At 42.6% G+C, this 18,426-nt stretch overlaps 2 protein-coding genes across 13 annotated transcripts in view; one reads left to right on the top strand and one right to left on the bottom strand.

Moving 5' to 3' along the window:
• The window catches only part of CASP6 (caspase 6), a 1,021,045-nt gene that overhangs the window by 266,532 nt on the left and 736,087 nt on the right, over positions 1-18,426 (bottom strand). The gene's annotated exons all lie outside the window — the stretch shown is intronic.
• EGF (epidermal growth factor) overlaps positions 1-18,426 on the top strand; it is a 94,765-nt gene that overhangs the window by 61,856 nt on the left and 14,483 nt on the right. For 7 of the 12 annotated variants that reach the window (XR_014811947.1, XR_002346366.2, XR_014811950.1 and 4 more), the window contains 7 exon segments: positions 3,039-3,206; positions 3,917-4,066; positions 8,759-8,878; positions 13,351-13,467; positions 14,137-14,262; positions 16,550-16,672; positions 18,016-18,160. Coding sequence is in view for 5 of the 12 variants with exons in the window: in XM_084970967.1 (XP_084827093.1) it covers positions 3,039-3,206; positions 3,917-4,066; positions 8,759-8,878; positions 13,351-13,467; positions 14,137-14,262; positions 16,550-16,672; positions 18,016-18,160 (949 nt within the window). In the remaining 7 variants the exon portion in view is untranslated. 12 annotated transcript variants of the gene reach the window in all.

Genomic DNA, 18,426 nt, shown 5'->3' with positions numbered 1-18,426 from the left:
TATTCTTAAGCAGGAAATGTATCTGATAATATTGGTATATCAAGCTAACCACTTAAGTAACAGTATAAGGATTGGATTGGAATTTGGAGTGAAGGAAACGAATAGGAGGTTATGACAATTGTTCAGTCAACAGTTAATAAAGGCCTGAGCTAGAACATTGCCATTTAAAAGGAGAATGGAGGATTAGCGTATTAAAAAAAAAAAAAAAAATCACCATGGATGAAAAGCTGAGAGGATTTGGTAACAGACTGGATGTTGAAATGCACGCCAGCAAGATGTGAAAGATGCTTCAGGAATTTAAAAACTGGTGGGTTGGGAAGATGAAAAAACATGGTCTCTCTTAGGAAGAAGATAAACTAATAATTCATGTAAGGTATTGATTTTGCCCTTTCTCTTTGGTAATGGATTTCTAGATTTGTATTATATATTAAATAGATGAAGATAAATATAAAATTTAAAATTTTACATACTTCCAAGCTTCTTTAAAAATTGACATACTTCACAATAAATCATAAGCTTGTGTATAACCATAGACGTTACCATCTATGTGCCTCACAGATATTCATTGAATCATTACAGGAAGTGGAGATACAGTGGAGAGTAAAACATGTGGTTCCTGTGAAGTCATGGAATTTAGTGGGGGAGACACACTGTTAAAAAATACCTCACTCAGGAGGTTCCCTTGTGGTGCTGTGGGCTAAGGATCCAGCCTGCTTGCGGTGCAGGTTAAGTCCCTGGCCTGGGAAATTCCACATGCCAGGGAGCACTAAAACAAAACAAAACAAACAAACAAAAAACAAAACAAAAAAAACCCAAGCAAACAAAAAACCTCACTGAAAAAAAATGTAAAATTATAGCTTTGATACATGAAATAATAAAGGGTTGAAAATTCCCAACTAGAATGTAAAGACACCATATCCTAAACCAAAACGCATAGCAGATATTTTGTAAATAATTTGTACTGCTGTAATCTATCACTAATGCAACATCCTGTGAAATACAAGCATATTGGTATGAAACTAAGTAGCCATTCCCATTATTATAGTGCCACCTACTGGTATGTAAGTGGTGGCACCTCAACTGCTGATTCAGGATTTTTAATGCAAAGATTGAAATAATTCATTCCTTTTTTATTTACTTTTAATTTTGTCTTTTTGCCTTTTCTAGGGCCGCTCCCGCGGCACATGGAGGTTCCCAGGCTAGGGGTCGAATCGGAGCTGTAGCCGCTGGCCTACACCACAGCCACAGCAATGCCAGATCCCGAGCCGTATCTGCGACCTACACCGAAGCTCACAGCAACGCCGGATCCGTAACGCACTGAGCAAGGCCAGGGATCGAACCCACAACCTCATGGTTCCTAGTCGGATTCGTTGACCACTGAGCCACGACGGGAACTCCAAGGAATTCATTCTTAATTTAAAACACAATTGTGGCACCTATAAACAAAAAAATAAGGAAGATTATACCTAGTGTGAAGTTTTTGTTGAAAATATATAGCTAATTCAGACACACACTACAACATAGACGAACCCTGAGGACATTTCGCTGAATAGCCAGTCACAAAAGACAAATCCTGTATGATTCCACTTACTTAAGATATCTAGAATAGTCACACTTATAGAAACCTAAAGCAGTGTAGTGTTTGCCAGAGACTAGGGGAGGAGGAAACAGGAAGTTGTTTAATGGGTGTGGATTTTCAGTTTTGCAAGATAAAAAAATTCTGGAAATTCGTCGCACAGCATGTGTAATTACACCACCGACACTGCGTTGTCTTAGGCTAAGATGGTAAATTTTGCGTTACGCGTTTTTTACCACAGTAAAAAAAAAAAAAAAAAAAAAAAAAAAAAAAAAAAAAAAAAAAAGCCTATCTAAAAAATTCCCTTCCTGTATTTATGGCTTTAATTTGGGACAAAGAGTAGAGACGGAAAGGAATCATAATGGCCCTGGTCAGTCATGATAGGTGGAGACTCGTTTTCACCGGAATGAATCGTTTGAGTTTGCTGCCAGTAGAGGGAGACATTCACCCTAATCCACCAAAGGCACCGCACCTTTGCAAAAAGACTGGCCTGGGCAGTGTGACTGGAGGTGATGAAAGCTTCCAAACCTAGGGCTCCTTAGCTTTAGCCTCTAACCACTTGAGCTAGTATATTAAAACATTTCCCAGCTTGCTAACCTCAGGAATATCTTATCAGGGCAGTTTCAGGGCATGGAGAAGGGGGTTTAGTTGAGGTGGGATTAGAAGAGCCCACTTAGGGATACTTGTAGCCATGAAAATGGCAGCAGCAGATAATAAACGACTTTCCAAAAACTTGGCTGAGAAGGGAAGGAAAGAGACAAAAAGAAGCTAGTGAGATCAAGGGGATGGGGGAAATGAGATGAGAGAAACCTGAGGCTATTCATCAGCTCCTGGGAAAGAAGCTGGTAAAATGAAGGGAATGAATGCAAATGAATGGAGTAATTGACAGAACCGGGTCCTGAGAAGGCAGGAGCCCAGCCGATGGTCTGATTTTAATTACCAGGAGAGAAAGGAAAGGAGGTAGGGGTCTATGCAGGGAATGTGTTGGTGGAGATGGGAATTCGAGGAGACGTATTCAATTACCTTAGATTTTTAAAAATCTTTACAACCTGGGAATTTAGTCTACTACTTAGTACTGCTATTCAGAAGACAAGGGACCTAAGACAGAGGGGGCAGTTTACCCAGTCAGGTTGTCTATAAATCGTGAAAGAATCACTGAACAGGATTCTGCCCTGGTCTCCTTCTTCTTGGTGGTCTTATGTCAGTCAGCCCACATTCTCCCCGTCTCTGAAGGCTGGGGAACAGTGGGCTGTGCTAGGACTTCATACCACCAGGCTCCCCTCCTAAAAGCAGGCTTATCTCATCACCTAGAGTCTCCTTAAAGCAGGTGTAGGAAGCAACTCATTCCTTGCTTGGCAGCTGTATTAAAGAGTAGGAATTGGGTGTACATTTCAAGCCTTGTCCTCTTAAAAGGATTCATGGCAAAGACAAGATGTATGTAATAGATGTGAATTACTTTCAGGTCACCCATTTGCGGTAGCTGTGTTTGAGGATCACGTGTGGTTCTCTGACTGGACTATGCCATCGGTAATAAGGGTGAACAAGAGGACTGGCAAAAATAGGGTACGTCTCCGAGGCAGCATGCTGAAGCCCTCATCACTGGTTGTAGTTCATCCATTGGCAAAACCAGGTACACTGGACACGGTTTCTTTGGCTGACATCCACAACTGTTTTAATCGTTTGATGACAGGGGTTGTGGGGGGGGGGTGTTGTAATTCTCACTAGTTTGGGTAGATGTTAAGATTTCCTGAGATGTGGATTTTGTTTAAACTCGGGTAATGAGTTTGGGCTTTATCCCTCCAACCTCATCGTCTCATCTCCTGAGCAGCTGTTACTTAATTGCTCCTTTTCAAAACTCTTGGGTTAAGGGCACTGAGGATGAGGGCAGGGATGGGTGGGGGGAATACTTTAGAAACCTGCAGTGGAAGCTTCTATCCAAGGAGCCTATCCTTACCTCCTGAGAGTGCCAGGGAGTGAACATCAGCCAGGAGTAAGGAAGCAAATGGAAAAGGCACCTAGTGTCCCACAGCAACTGGTCTTTCCCAGTCACCCTTTGTCAGGTTGACTAATGATGACTGTGGAAATCTGATTCCTATCTTTCCAAATAGCTTCTTGAAGAAAAGTACTGGCTAAACTCAGTAAATACTCATAAGGGAATAACATTCTGAGCTTATCTTAGAACCAGTGGCTCTTTATAGGAATTCTTCTGAAACAGCTCTTGATATAAGCTCCGTTTAGATACAGAGTTTCTCTCGCCCAAAGTAGTATGTTGTGATTTGCATTGGCAGCATCCTTTTCAGCTCCAATCCCATCTGTGAATGCATGTCTTCTCCCTGCTAGGAACAAATCCCTGCTTACACCAAAATGGAGGCTGTGAACATATCTGCAAAGAGAGTTTTGGAACTGCTCAGTGTTTGTGTCATGAAGGTTTTCTGAAAGCCCCAGATGGAAAAATGTGTCTGGCTCTGAATGGCCAAGAGATATTGGCAGGTAATATGGTAAACTATGTGGCTAAATTATCTGACTTTGGCTCAGGAATATCATTCTACATGGATTCTACATGGATTAATATTTTGATTTTTAATATTTTGTATTATTAAAAGCTTTCTTGCTTTTAGGGGTACCAAGTTGTCTTTTTTTTTTCCCCCTCTGATGAGTTTGGGCTCTTTAATAAAAACTAAATTCAACTGACCTTCTCTTGCTGTAAAATTAATGAATGGAAGGAGTTCTCTTGTGGCATATTGGGTTAAGGGTCCGGCATTGTTACTGCAGCGGCTTGGGTCACTGCCGTGGTGTGGGTTCAATCCCTGGCCTGGGAATAGCCACATGCCGTGGGTGTGACCAAAAAAAATGGAATGAATGGAAGATAATATTCAAAGTCTTAGGTTGCTGTGCTCCTGCCCCCCATTTATGATGGAGTAACCCATCCTTGGAAATAAATGCCAGTATTCTACCAACTCAGGGAGTATTCAAAGACATTTTCTTTAGAAGTTTTATGCCTCAAGTTTAGAGGTCATCATATACTAGCCCCCTGCCACATGACTGCCTTAAGATGAAAAGCAAAGGCCTTTATAAGAAGTAAGTTTTGGATAACAAACAAGTGTGGAGAATCCAGCTTGAGAAGGCTGTGATCCACATTTTGTGTGTGTGTGTGTGTGTGTGTGTGTGTCTTTTGTCTTTTTAGGGCCTCACCCATGGCGTGTGGAAGCTCCTGGGCAAGGGGTCTGATCGGAGCTATAGCTGCCGGCCTGTGCCAGAGCCACAGCAATGCCAGATCCGCGCCACATCTTCGACCTACACCACAGCTCACGGCAATGCTGGATCCTTAACCCACTGAGCGAGGCCAGGGATTGAACCCACAACCTCATAGTTCCTAGTCGGATTTGTTTCCACTGCTCCATGATGGGAACTCCTGATCCACATTTTAAAAAACTAGACATGACTTTGAGGAAGAGTTAGATCTAATCTAATGTAACCAGTAGGACTGATTTGCTTCCCTTGAGTGTTCATCCAAGTAATTAAGGTGAATTTGGATTTATCTTTTGATATCTTATACCAAAGAGCACTTCAGTTTTAGTTTAGTTGTTTTAAAAAATTCATATTTATTAGATAGGCATGGTATACGTGAGATGACAGATTAATTTACCCATGGACCTAAATTGGATATTTTGGATTTTCAGAACTTTCTATTAGTTATTGCCTTAGGATTACAGTTCTCAATCTTTTTGGTTTCAGAACCTTTTTATGTTCTTAAAAAATGGTTGAAAACCTCAAGAGTTTTTATTTGTGTGGGTTGTCTATCAAGATTTATGATATTAGAAATTAAAACTGAGGGAGTTCCCATTGTGGCTCAGCAGGTTACGAACACAACCAGTATACAAAAGGACACAGGTTCGATCCCTGGCCTCACTCAGTGGGTTAAGGATCTGGTGTTGCTGTGAGCTGTGGTGTAGGTCACAGATGCAGCTCAGATCTTGTGTGGCTGTGGCTGTGGCTGTGACTGGCAGCTGGAGCAATGATTGAAGTTCCATATACCACAGAACTTAGGGTACAGCCCTAAAAAGCAAAAAAAAAAGAGCAAGAGAGAGAAATTAAAACTGAAAAAGTTAATATCCCTGTTAAAGTTACAGTGAGATTCTATGTGAACATATTTTTATGAAAATAAATGAAATAAATTTATTTTTCCAAGAAAATATGTAGCGTGAAGAGTGGCATTGTTTTCCCTTTACATCTGTAATGATTGGCTTAAAAGGGGGCAGCCAGCTTCTCCCATCTGCCTTTCTGGTAAGGCTGTTGCTGTGTTGTTTTGGTTGAAGTCTATGAAGAAAATCTGGCTCAGACAGACATGTGACTGGAAAAGGGAGGACTGCTTAGTAGCCCTTTCAGATGCCTTTTGTGTATATCTTCTTTTGATATTATATCAGAGCTAGATAGGTGGTAGGTGTTTTGGGAGGTAAGAGCAATGTTGAACTTGAGGCCATGCCAATGAACTTTGTCTTCTGCTTCATTAAAACCCAGTGACCTGTTTTGTACTTTAAGTGGGTCTTTTGCCATGCATGATTTTGTAGCGTTAGGTTTGGGTCATTTAAAAATATTGACTTGGAGTTCCCATTGTGGCGCAGTGGTTAACGAATCTGACTAGGAACCATGAGGTTGCGGGTTCGGTCCCTGCCCTCGCTCAGTGGGTTAACGATCCGGCGTTGCCGTGAGCTGTGGTGTAGGTTGCAGACGCGGCTCGGATCCCGCGTTGCTGTGGCTCTGGTGTAGGCCGGTGGCTACAGCTCCGATTCGACCCCTAGCCTGGGAACCTCCATATGCCGCGGGAGCGGCCCAAGAAATAGCAACAACAACAACAACAACAACAAAAAAAGACAAAAAAATAAAAATAAAAATAAAAATAAAAATATTGACTGGAGTTCTCATCATGGCTCAGCGGTTAACTGGGAACCATGAGGTTATGGATTCGATCCCTGGCCTTGCTCAGTGGGTTAAGGATCTGGCATTGCCATGAGCTGTGGTGTAGGTCACAGATGCGGCTCGGGATCTGGCATTGTTGTGGCTGTGGTGTAGGCCGGCGGCTACAGCTCTGATTAGACCCCAGCCTGGGAACCTGCATATGCCACGGGTGCGGCCCTAGGAAAGACAAAAAAATAAAAAATAAATAATAAATAAAAATATTGATTTACTGGAATTTCCTAGTGATACAGCAGGTTGAGGATCTGGCATTGTCACTGCAGGGGCTCAGGTCACTGCTGTGGTGTGGGTTCAATCCCTGGCCCAGGAACTTCCCATGTATGCCTTGAGCCTGGCCACCCAAAATTGAATTATACAGATCTTCCAAATGTCTCATTAATATACCTATAATCACATTCACTAATTATTAACATCAAACTCATCAGAAAAGTTCTGAGAGTCAGGATTGTGTGAAGCTCAAAGTGGTGGAAACATTTCCAGAGTTCCATTTTGCACTTTAGAGCTCAAATTTTATTATTGGCAACAAGCACTGTGACTTAATTTTCCTGGAAGTGATAGCATCACTTAATTCATTTTTGAGAAAAGGCCAAATCTCTGAATGTTAATGACATAGTTTATCCATCATTCTTTAAGGTAAAAACTCATGCTTGATGAAAAAGAGAGGCCAGTTTTAGCTTGAAACTCTGAGAGTTCACAAGTGCCTTTCCTCCAGACGGCCATCAGAACGTCAGTAAAACAGTCTTTTGAGCGTGCTTCTCATTTCATTAGGCAGAATATTAAAGAGCCAAGTAGCCTGTGGTCAGGATTTTGTTTTAATTAATAATTTTACTGTTTCATCATGGACTCCTAAAGGTGAAAATGGGCTGTGTATGTATGTGGGCGTGCGTGTGTGTGTGTGTGTGTGTGTGTGTGTGTGTGTGTGGCAGCAAGGAACATGTCCACCAGTAGAAAGCATGTCCAGTAGCATGACTTGATACAAACTAAAGTAGCACACTTTCACTCATCCCTGCTTTTGCCCCATTAGTATCAACGTCGGCACAGTGAAAATAATACCACAGTTGTTTGCCTTTTTTGAAAATAGCTTTGATCTTCTGGACTCCATGCAGTGAGACCCTGGGGATCCCCAGACCCTGCTTAGAGAACACACAGTGTTTTAGGGCATCTGTTTTTCTCATGTCCTGAGGAGTTGTATCAATTCCAGGCATGTGTTAAATTATGGCTTGTTTATGCCACATTTCTTTTTTTTCTTTCTTTTTTTCTTTTCTTTTTTTTTGTCTTTTTAGGGCCCCACGCATGGCATATGGAGGCTCCCAGACTAGGGGTACAATTGGAGCTGTGGCCGACGGCCTACACCAGAGCCACAGCAATGCCAAATCTGAGCCGAGTCTGCAACCTCCACCACAGCTCACAGCAATGCCGGATCCTTAACACCTTGAGCGAGGCCAGGGATGGAACCTGCGTCCTCGGGTTTGCTAACCACTGAACCACGACGGAAACTCCCCTTCCACATTTCTAAATACAAGTCAAATCAGGCTAAAATAAATGTTGAAAGCTGTCTAAAGGAGAAGCGGTATATATAAAAGCCAGGTTGGGGAGGGAGTTCCCATTGCGGCGCAGCAGAAACAAATCCAACGAGTATCCATGAGGATGTGGGTTTGATCCCTGGCCCTGCTTAGTGGGTTTGGGATCTGGCATTGCCATGTGCTGCAGTGTAGGTCGCAGATGTGGCTCAGGTCCCACATTGCTGTGGCTGTGGTATAGGCCAGCAGCTGTAGCTCTGATTCGACCCCTAGCCTGGGAACTTCCATATGCCATGAGCGCTGCCCTAAAAAGACACACACACACAAAAACATAAAAAAAAAAAAAAAGCAGGTTGGGGAGAGTACCTGACTAATTTGTCCTCAGTAAGGCAGGCTATATTTATGAGCTGATTATATTCATAAGGATTTTACTTTTATTGTTTTTACCAGTACCTGAAAGAGTCCTGTCTTTCTTCCCTACTGGCTCCCCCCACCCTCAATCCTCAAGTGCACGGAGTGAAGCTGAGAGGGTGTGGTGTAAAGGGGGAGGTTTTCTAAGTCACCAAGACCCTGCCAGTTTCTCTGAATCCTCCTGCTCACAACCAACAAACAGCCATAAATGTAAATTAACTCAAACTTTTCTTGAATCACAAAAGACAAATGAATGGTATCTGTTGACCTTCAATAGGTCGTGGGAAAGATCTGAGTGATGGAGTAATGCCAGTGGACACCTTACCCAGAAGCAGAGAGCTTGAAGATAACCTTACAGAATCTCAACACATTCTAGTGGCTGAAATCATGGTTTCAGGTACGAATAATCGGTTCTTCAATATAACTTGGGTTCCCACAATTTCCATCCTACTAACTAGAAATTCAGAATAATCTAAGTTAATGTTGACTAAATCTACACAACGCTGGTGAAGCCAGACTTTGGACTCAAACTTGGGTCCTTTGCTGAATGGTTTGCCTGTGGAAGATGGTCCCATACTAGATTGAACATGAACTTTACACATTGAGAGTCTTTGGATTGACTCTTTTTAGAAGAAATATAACTTGGAAACAAAAATGAGAAATAGGCCAGAATAGATTTGGGTGTATCCACGTCCTTACCTAGTATTTTTGGTATTTGGCCCATTTAGCTTTATCTCCATGGGTGTGAAAATCAGATGACAATTGATAAGCAAATAGAGGTTGATCACTTCAGCTGCTCCAGAAAGCCCCAAACAGCAAATGTTTCAGTAGTAACCACGTTAGGGAACCTTATTCTTCTATATTCTGTATTCACTCACAAAGCCAGTGGTTTGCCCACGGGGCTTGGCTCAGCCCTAAAGCTTCTGCAGGCCCCACTCCTTCTTCACTTTGGGTCTCTTGCCTTTTGATCAGGGCAGCTCTGCTTTGAAACATTTTGTTTGCTTTTAATTCTGAGTAAGATTTTAACATTGTGTGTGGCTGAAAAGAAGTTTGCGAACTCCAAGTTAGGACATCATAGTCATACAACCACAAATTTTGTGGTCAGCAGACCCCTTATCCCTCCTTACAAGGATCTATTGGTGTGATTTTCCTTTTTTCTTTATTCTTTTTTTTTTTTTTTTTTTGGTTGGCACCCATGGCATGTGTAAGCTCCTGGGCCAGGGATCAAACCTGTGCCGCGGTTACCACCTGTGCCACAGCTGCCGCAACACCAGATCCTTAACCCTCTGTGCCACAAAGGAACTCCCTTGGTGTAATTTTGATAAAAAACAAAGAGGTGAATATTTTTAGTAGTAATAATTTGTATGGATCCTTAGCAATTACCAGGTCCTTTAAATGTATCCTCTACAAAAAAAAGACAAAAAAAAAAAAAAAAAAGACAAAAAAAAGCAATTCCCTTTGTGGCTCAGTGGTTATCGAATCTGACTAGGGACCATGAGGTTGCAGGTTCGATCCCTGGCCTTGCTCAGTGGGTTAAGGATCTGGCATTGCTGTGAGCTGTGGTGTAGGTAGCAGATGCGGCTCTGGTCCAATGTTGCTGTGGCTGTGGCGTAGGCCGGCAGCTACAGCTCCGATTGGACCCCTAGCCTGGGGACCTCCATATACTGCGGGTGCAGCCCTGGAAAAGACAAAAAAAGATAAATATATCCTCTAATCTGACCCTTATCACAATCTATCATTCTACAAATTTGAAAACTGAGACTAAGATACATTATTAGTGACTTGACCAAAGATGCTGAAAATTAGGACCAAGGAATTCATTCATATCAAGAAGAGAATTACTGGAAACATTGTCATGCTAGGGATATTATTTATTTGGTGACTCTTGATGTACCATGCACTGTGCTAAGTGCTGGGGATAACATACTGAGATCAATGTAGCCGCAGTCTCCAAGATCACAGTCTGAGGTGGAGACAAACAGTAAGATAGACTAAAACAATGTGTGTGACAAACATTAGCAGTGGAGAGAACTTTTTTCAGTCACTGTGGATCCTGGAGGTTCATAGAGGATGTTCTGAAAAACTAATGTTTGGGGGACTCAAAGACCAAGATGGGTGACAGACAGAAATTAGGCCACACGGGGAGTGACAAAACGGCTGAAGATCTGAACGCGGATTTAATAGGCTGTGTTTGCTTTCATACCTGGAGGCTGCATTCTGCCTCATGCAGAATAAATGAAATGGTCTCTGGTGAAGATGACTTCATCTTTCCCTCCCTGGATTGCAGTCTATTTTGTCCTATTCTGTAAAGTTTTAGTTCTGCCTGTGTTGACCTAAAAGCATCTTATGTATGTTTTGTCCTGAGATTTCATTTCAAACGAGTATCCATGCCCAAGAGTTTGAAAACTTGATATTAGATTTTAGGTCAATATATTTTTATTCCCCAAAGACACGCAGGGTGATATGTAGCAAGTAGATCTGTGTACAATGAGGCAGAGAGTCCATCATAAAAATTTGACATTGCATTGTCAATTTTTCTGAAATCATGAATTCTTGATGAATAAAATGTAAAATTCTTAACGTGGCCTGCTGAGCCCTGGAGAAACTAGCCTGAAACCACCACATGGGCCTCGGCTGGTGCCCTTCTATCCCCAGCTTTCTCCACCTGCTTCAGTTACAGTGCAGGCGTTTTCTCCACCTGCAAGGCTCTTTCCAGCACTCCCTGCCCCACCCTCCACCAAGTCTGGGTATCTTCAGATCTCAGCTCAAGGTGCTCTTTCTCAGAGAGCCTTTCCCAGTCTCCCGACCAGGTGAGATGAGTGCTGTTTCAGCTCTCTGGAAGCCAGCATTGTTTCTTAACTGTGCTTATTACTCCTATTCTGCATGAATTAATCCTGTAAGGAAGCAGAGCCCTCATCTGCATGCTCTACCTGGTGCGTCTTCTCACACAGGGGTGTGTGCAGCCACACATCTCCGTATTTGGGGCCCTCGTTAGGGTCTGGTATATAGTACGCACTTCGAATGAATTAATTTTATTAGTTTTACTAACAAGCCCTAGCAGCTTTTCTAGGGTGATAAAGCTAAATCTGATTCAGGCTGTCACAATATTCTCCTTGGGTATGTATATTTTATAATTCTCCAAAGATTTTTGAATACATCACTTTTTCTTCACATTCTTAGAACAATCATGTGAAGTAGACAAAAGAGAAACTGTCCCCTGTATTGTATTTTGTTTATCTATCTATTTATTTATCTTGCTTTATAGGGTTGCACCCGCAGCCTATGGAAGTTCCCAGACTAGGGTCCAGACTAGGTGCTGAATCGGAGCTGCAACTGCCAGCCTACACCACAGCCATAGCCATGCCAGATCTAAGCCTTGTCTACGCCACAGCTCAAGGCAACACTGGATCCTTAACCCACTGAGCAAGGCCAGGGATCGAACCCGCAACCTCATGGTTCTTAGTCGGATTTGTTAACCACTGAGCCACGACGGGAACTCCCAGTCCCATGTATTTTAGAACAGAGGCACATAAAGCACGGGCATTCCTCCCTTCCGCAGCCAGTCTGTGGCAGAAAGAACTCCAGCTATGTATTTTGCAACTACACATCCCTTGCTTTTCATTATGCAAAGCTGCCTTGGAGTTTGCAAGTTACCAAGTAAATCCCAAGTCATATTCTAATTTAAGATAAATTCTGCAAGTGATTTAAAATGCCTTAGGTAATAGGATACTGTCCACCATACAGTCTGCACAGCCTTTTGATTTGGGAGCTTGTCTTCCAGATAAATGCTGAATCAAACGGATAATTGATTTAGTCTGAACTTACCCATCTCAAAGAGTCACGAGTGGCAGGAAAAAAAGCAAGCGAAAGGCATGTGTTCCCACAAGAGAAATCTTCTCGCTCAAATAGCTAAGCAAATCAAACGCAATTACCCGATGTCTGCATTCGCATGACACCTGAATCCTGCTTAGATCATTTAACTTTCTTTAATTTCTGGGCAACTTTGGGGGGTCTCTTGACCTTTCTTGTTCTCATGAGCAAATTTACCAGTGAAAAGACAGAAGATTATATCCTACTGCGGTATGTCAGATACCCTTAACTCCAACAGGGAGGAGGCATTTGAGAATGATTATGTACATAAGCAAAGAAAAAAAAATTCACTCATGTTTATGGCTCAACATGCAACTCCATCCCCCAGGGCATTTGCATTTCAATGGCGTATGAAATGAAGTGATCCATTTACAGCATTCAGTTTGTACGGTTCATGACTCCATAAAAGTGCCTTGAGGTTTGCAAGTCACTGAATAAATCATGATAATAAACTTACATTTTGACATACATATTCTATTATCTATGAAACATAATTTTAGTAAATCGACAATAAATCTTTTTATGATTAAATCGCCTTGCCATGTTGGTACACAGATCTACTTGCTATATATTAGTCTATGCTCCCGTGGGGGATAAGAATATATTGACCCTTTTTATATATCATGATGGTTGGAAATTCTCAAATAGGCAACACAATTTTTGAAATTCAAGTCCATTTACTCCTAGAAATTTTACAGTTCAAGTTTTCAAATGCTTTTTTTAAAAACATTGCAAACAAGTTCATACAGAGGTCTTTGAACACTGCATCATTCTTGTAAGACTAAAGATTTGTTGAGAGCATGTAAACAGAAACACATGGCTTGTGGATCCTTTAATATAGATCTAGCTTAAAGGTCAACACGGTGTTTCTTTTTGGAGGTTAACCTATCCCAGATCTTGGGAAAGGAAGTGCTGGCATGTTCTGTAGACCTCCAAACATTAAAATCCATTTTCTTCTCTGAGGTCTGGAAATAATCTGATGGGGTTCTCACCATGCAGATGACGAGGACTGCGGCGCTGCGGGATGCAGTGCGCAGGCGCGGTGTGTTACAGAGGGAGAGGACGCCACGTGTCAGTGTTTGAAAGGATTTGCTGGAGATGGAAACCTGTGTTCTGGTAAGAGCAAAGGCCAAATACACATAATAACTGGAAAATAATGAATCAAAAACATCCTCTCAGATCATACCGATGCAAAATCTCCAGAAGGATTTATGTGATCAGCGGGATTGAATGTTGTTTGATACTAGCTAAAAAGATCATGGAGGTAGGCATAGAAAATCTGAAATATTTAATATTGTGTTAGATTACACGACGTTTACATTAACGTGCCGTAATATATGCAATTGATATTAAGGATAAAGAATTTATAATTAGCTTCTGAAGTATGAATCTGAGTTCAAGTCAAATTTATAAATGCCTCAATTCCAATAAAAGCAGCCCCCCAAAAAAAGCTTAGGTCATAAGTTTTCATTGTTAAGTGGGTTTTGCTGAATGGGTTTCTATTTGGTATTGATAGTCATTACTGTAAAAATCTCCCATCGTACGGTCTGAAACTCTGGCACAAAGTGATTATTAACACATACTTAGCTAACTGAACACTGAGAAATCGATAAAAATTGATTCAGAAGTGAACTTGATATCCAGGATGCAGGGCTTGTATTACATTTGCAAACAGAACCTATTTGTCGCTGGATGATTGTATGAAAGACTATACTATTCTTTCCTGCTATTTTCATTTATACCAGGATTGCCTGCACGTTTCACTAGTTCATCGTTTGTCCACAGATATAGATGAGTGTGAGCTGGGCACCTCGGTGTGCCCTCCTACCTCCTCCGAGTGCATCAATACCGAAGGTGGTCACGTCTGCCGCTGCTCGGAAGGCTACCAGGGAGATGGGATCCACTGTCTCGGTAAGAGCTGCGGGCTGAAGGAGGAGGGTGGAGGCAGGCCTTGGAGAATCACCAAACACGGGGCGTGGTGGGCCGAGAAAAGATGGGATCTAATTGGGGTGACACACAAGTTAAGACCAAAAGAGGACCTGACATCTTTCAGTTCTTGGTAAACAGTCAAGTTCTTGGTAAACAGTCAAGTTCATCCCCTTTGGCCATGATTGGCACTCGTCAGCCTCAGCGCTCTGTTTCCCCCTGGTTCTTTCTCAGGGTGAGCGACCTCAGGGCTTCATCAGGACTCCACATCGGGGTGGGGAACTGAACAGCACTTTCTTGGTCCCTAACGTGAGCTGATGTGGTTTTTATTGGAGGTCCCCGCTGTGAGCAAACGAGAGGAGGGGTGGTTCTGGGAAAGGGCTCGCTGGCTGACTCTTGAGAAGTTCAAGCTGCTGACATTTAGCAAGCGAGGGATGATGAAGACCTCTTTCCTAATCGCCGTCCTCTGCCAAGTTCTGGGTGTGGCTGGAGGGTTGGGAGTTCACTTAACAGATGCCAGGTACCATTCCAGGTGTCAGTAGCGTGGCAGCAAGTAGAGACCTGCCTGAAGCCATCGTGGCCCAGTAAAATCGTTATCTCAAGTTTTACGGGGCTTTCAAATGTCTCTCTCAGTCTTTTCTTTTCCTTCTGAAAACAAAAATCTTTTCACGGCCAGGGGCAGATGCCCTGATAAAAACTAATATGGTACTGCTTTCTCCCAACATGCTGAGGTTGAAGATGAAACATCAGTCATGACTACCAATTGTCTGGATCTGGTCGGTTTAAATCAGACCTTTATCAGATTAGTTTTGCGGAGTCCACAGACATCTGTAAATGCTCTTTTAAGCACATATTTGGCTGTCAGTCAGGAAAATGTCACTGGTCTCATTAAGCAGGCTCACAGATAATTTAGACAAACAGGCTTTATATTTAATTGACTTTGAAGAAAAAGGGAAGGTATACTTTCTTGGATGCTTAAACTCACTATGCTCTGGACTCTCACCCTGCAACTCACCCACCTCCTTCCACGCAGCAGGGTGTCCTCGCCCAGCCTGCCCTGTTGGCACAGAGTCCTTGGGCCACCTGGAAGCCCTGGGCTTGTTCTTATTCTCTGTGCTGCTCCCCTCCGTGCAGATTTAGCACTTTGAACCATGCCTAGCACATAGTAAGTGCCATAGAAAACAACGGTCGTTGTTATTCCTAAGAGTAGTTGTGTTTCCTGGCCAAGAGTCCATCTTTGTTTTTGCTTCTATCTCATTCTCAAGGTGATAGTTCATAGAGATTACAATAGGATGTCAGTTTAAAAAAGAACACAGAAAAAGACTCCATTTGCACTATTCAGGATAGCGCTTCAATACGGCTCCAGGCAACAGACGAGCACTGGCAGCATTTGGGTCAAGTGGTGCTGTGATGGGAGATGTGGTTCAGGACGATTAATCTGGCGCTGGTGTTTAGGAGTGGAGTGGAGGAGAGCTGGGATGGAGGGAAGGTAGAAGACTGCTCCTCTTAGAGCAGCAGGAAATTTTACAGAGAAAGGACTTCAGTGTTAGGGTGGCAGTAAATGAGACAAGGAAAGGGGAGTCGTTGGGAAAGAAAGTGATGCTTTCATGGAGTTCCCTTCATGGCTCAGCAGTTAACAAACCCGACTAGGATCCATGAGGATGTGGGTTTGATCCCTGGCCTCGCTCAATGGATTAAGGAGCCGGTGTTGTCATGAGCTGTGGTGCAGGTTGCAGACGAGGCTTGGATCCTGTGTTGCCGTGGCTATGGGGTAGGCTGGCAGCTGCAGCTCCAGTTTGACCTGGGAATCTTCATATGCCAAGGGTGAGGCCCTAATGAGCAAAAAAAAACAACCAAAAAAAACCAAAACAAAACAAAAAAACAAAACAAAACAAAACGTGATGCCTTCGTTTGTTTCTGTGAAAAAAGTCAAAAATGTTTCCTCTGATCTGAACTTCTGAATGTTTACCTAGAGACTGTTAACCATCTCCACCCTTCCCACTGAGCTACTTATGCTGAGAAATTTCCTTTCCTTCCAACCAGTAGGGAAACTTCCAGTTTACCTGCCTGGGCATGCAACCGAGGGGCCCAGGTCATCTCTCTCTCCAACATGTATACTAGAATTTTTCAACCTAAAAATGTGTGGGACTCTGAGAACACGCAGTGTGACATGAGTGGAAGATGCTCCCCTTCCAGAATATTGGTGTTTCCAATTGTACAGTCCTCTGTTCTCTTCCACACCCCACTTCTTTCTACTCCCTTTTTCTGGCAGATATTGATGAGTGCCAACTAGGCGTGCACACCTGTGGGGAAAATGCCACCTGTACAAATACGGAGGGAAACTACACCTGCACATGTGCTGGCCGCCCCTCTGAACCCGGACGGATTTGCCCTGGTAGGTTGGTGGGTGGTCCAGATCCCAGGGGAGGAACTTGATTCTGAAAAAAACTCTGTACCCAAGTGTATTTCCATTAGAGATTCTAGAAATCATTTGGTTCAATCAGGCTGGAGAGTTTACTTTCCTGATTAGATTGATGCTGGGGCTCAGAATGTGAAATGGTCCAAGTTTTCTTAATTTAATAGCATCTGGGATAAATCCTTCTTTATTACTTACAATTCAATAAAGGTGGGAACCCAGGTGGTTCTCTTTAACTCTGCAGCTAATGTCCTGATTTGTAATGTTGATTTTGGGGGCTGCTGGAAAAACTCTTCAGGGCGAGACAGGTTGGGGAAGATATCTGGACTCTTAGCAGTTTTTGAATCCCTTTAAAAGATTTTAAGATATTCCTTTAATAAGTCAGTATTTCTTGATCTGAATTACAACTTTAAAAAATGCTGATAAGGTTGATTTCTGTTTCCTGAACCCTCCCCCCATAACAGCAGTATCTTCTCACCATCAGCACCCCAGTAGGGGGGCTGGCTTCATAGACCCAAAAGCCAGGATCAGAGGCTCTGTCCCTGTTGCTGCCAGCGATGATTTACCCGTCTCGGTTCTGCAAGCAGAAAACATCCTAAGAACGGAAAGTTCTGCACTTGCTCGGGTCTCGGTTTTTTTTTAGCATATTATTTTCTCAAATAATTTGCTCTTCTTAAAGGATCGAAAGACTGGTGATATTCATATTGTCAGCAACACATCCTAATGTTTTCTTTTTAAAGAGCAGCGAACCATTTAAAGGAAGGGACTTTACCACTTTGGCATCCTCTCTGTTGTGGTAACATTCATTTCCTTTCTATCCAAGTCACTCTTCTTGTCTTTGAGGGTTCCCCTAAAAGTTAAATCATTTTTAGAAGAAAGCACAGTGTGGGAGAAATGTTTAAGACTCCCTGGAACCTGGGGGTATTGGCCTGTGCAATGGGGAGTCATTTCTAAGCCATGAAGAGCTCCTGTTGTTCAGTGAGCCACCCTTCAAGCTAACTGTTGTTTCACACAGCGTGCGTTTGTGGATGACAGCTGCGCTTTTATAATGAGCTCCGTGACTTGGGGTTCGCATGGTCTTAGGATTGACCTTTCTCTTACGTGCCTCCAATATGCTTTATGTCAAATCGTACTGAACCTAAAGAAAGAATGGCTGGCTTCATGCTGAATGGTAGGCGATCTGGTTAGGAAGGTGCCACTGTTTCGTATCCCAGCTATTATTCTGTATCACAAAGTGTTCCCAGAAACTAGTGCCTGATATTGATCATCTGAAAGACCCCGATCGCTTCAGAAAATAAAAGAAATGCCTTTGATTCTTCTAGACCCTACTCCACCCTCTCACCTCGGGGAGGATGGCCGCTATTCTGTGAGAAATAGTTACTCTGAATGCCCGCCGTCCCACGACGGGTACTGCCTCCACGGTGGTGTGTGTATGTATATTGAAGCCGTCAACAGCTATGCCTGCAAGTAAGTCAAACTATTTTTCTGATGGTTCAGAGATAGGATATTGCAGCCCAGAACTTTTAGTGGCTTTATAAAATTTATATGAAGATTGTTTTCCATAACTAGGTTTTTCCATAGGGGAAAATATGTAAATAAATATACATGTATAAATTGTGTGCATGTGTATTGCACTCTCTCTATATATTACATCCTGTCCCCTGGTGCCAGTGGTAAATATAAAATTTGAGCAATTGGTTATTTTTCATTTTATTTAAATAATTTGATGTTGC

The sequence above is a fragment of the Sus scrofa genome, chromosome 8 (genome assembly GCF_054392235.1).
Source record: "Sus scrofa isolate SSC_HxYL_T2T_F1_AM1 chromosome 8, Sscrofa_HxYL_maternal_Yorkshire_Landrace_v2.0, whole genome shotgun sequence".
Classification (NCBI taxonomy): domain Eukaryota; kingdom Metazoa; phylum Chordata; class Mammalia; order Artiodactyla; family Suidae; genus Sus; species Sus scrofa.
This window is presented reverse-complemented; position numbering and strand designations above follow the sequence as displayed.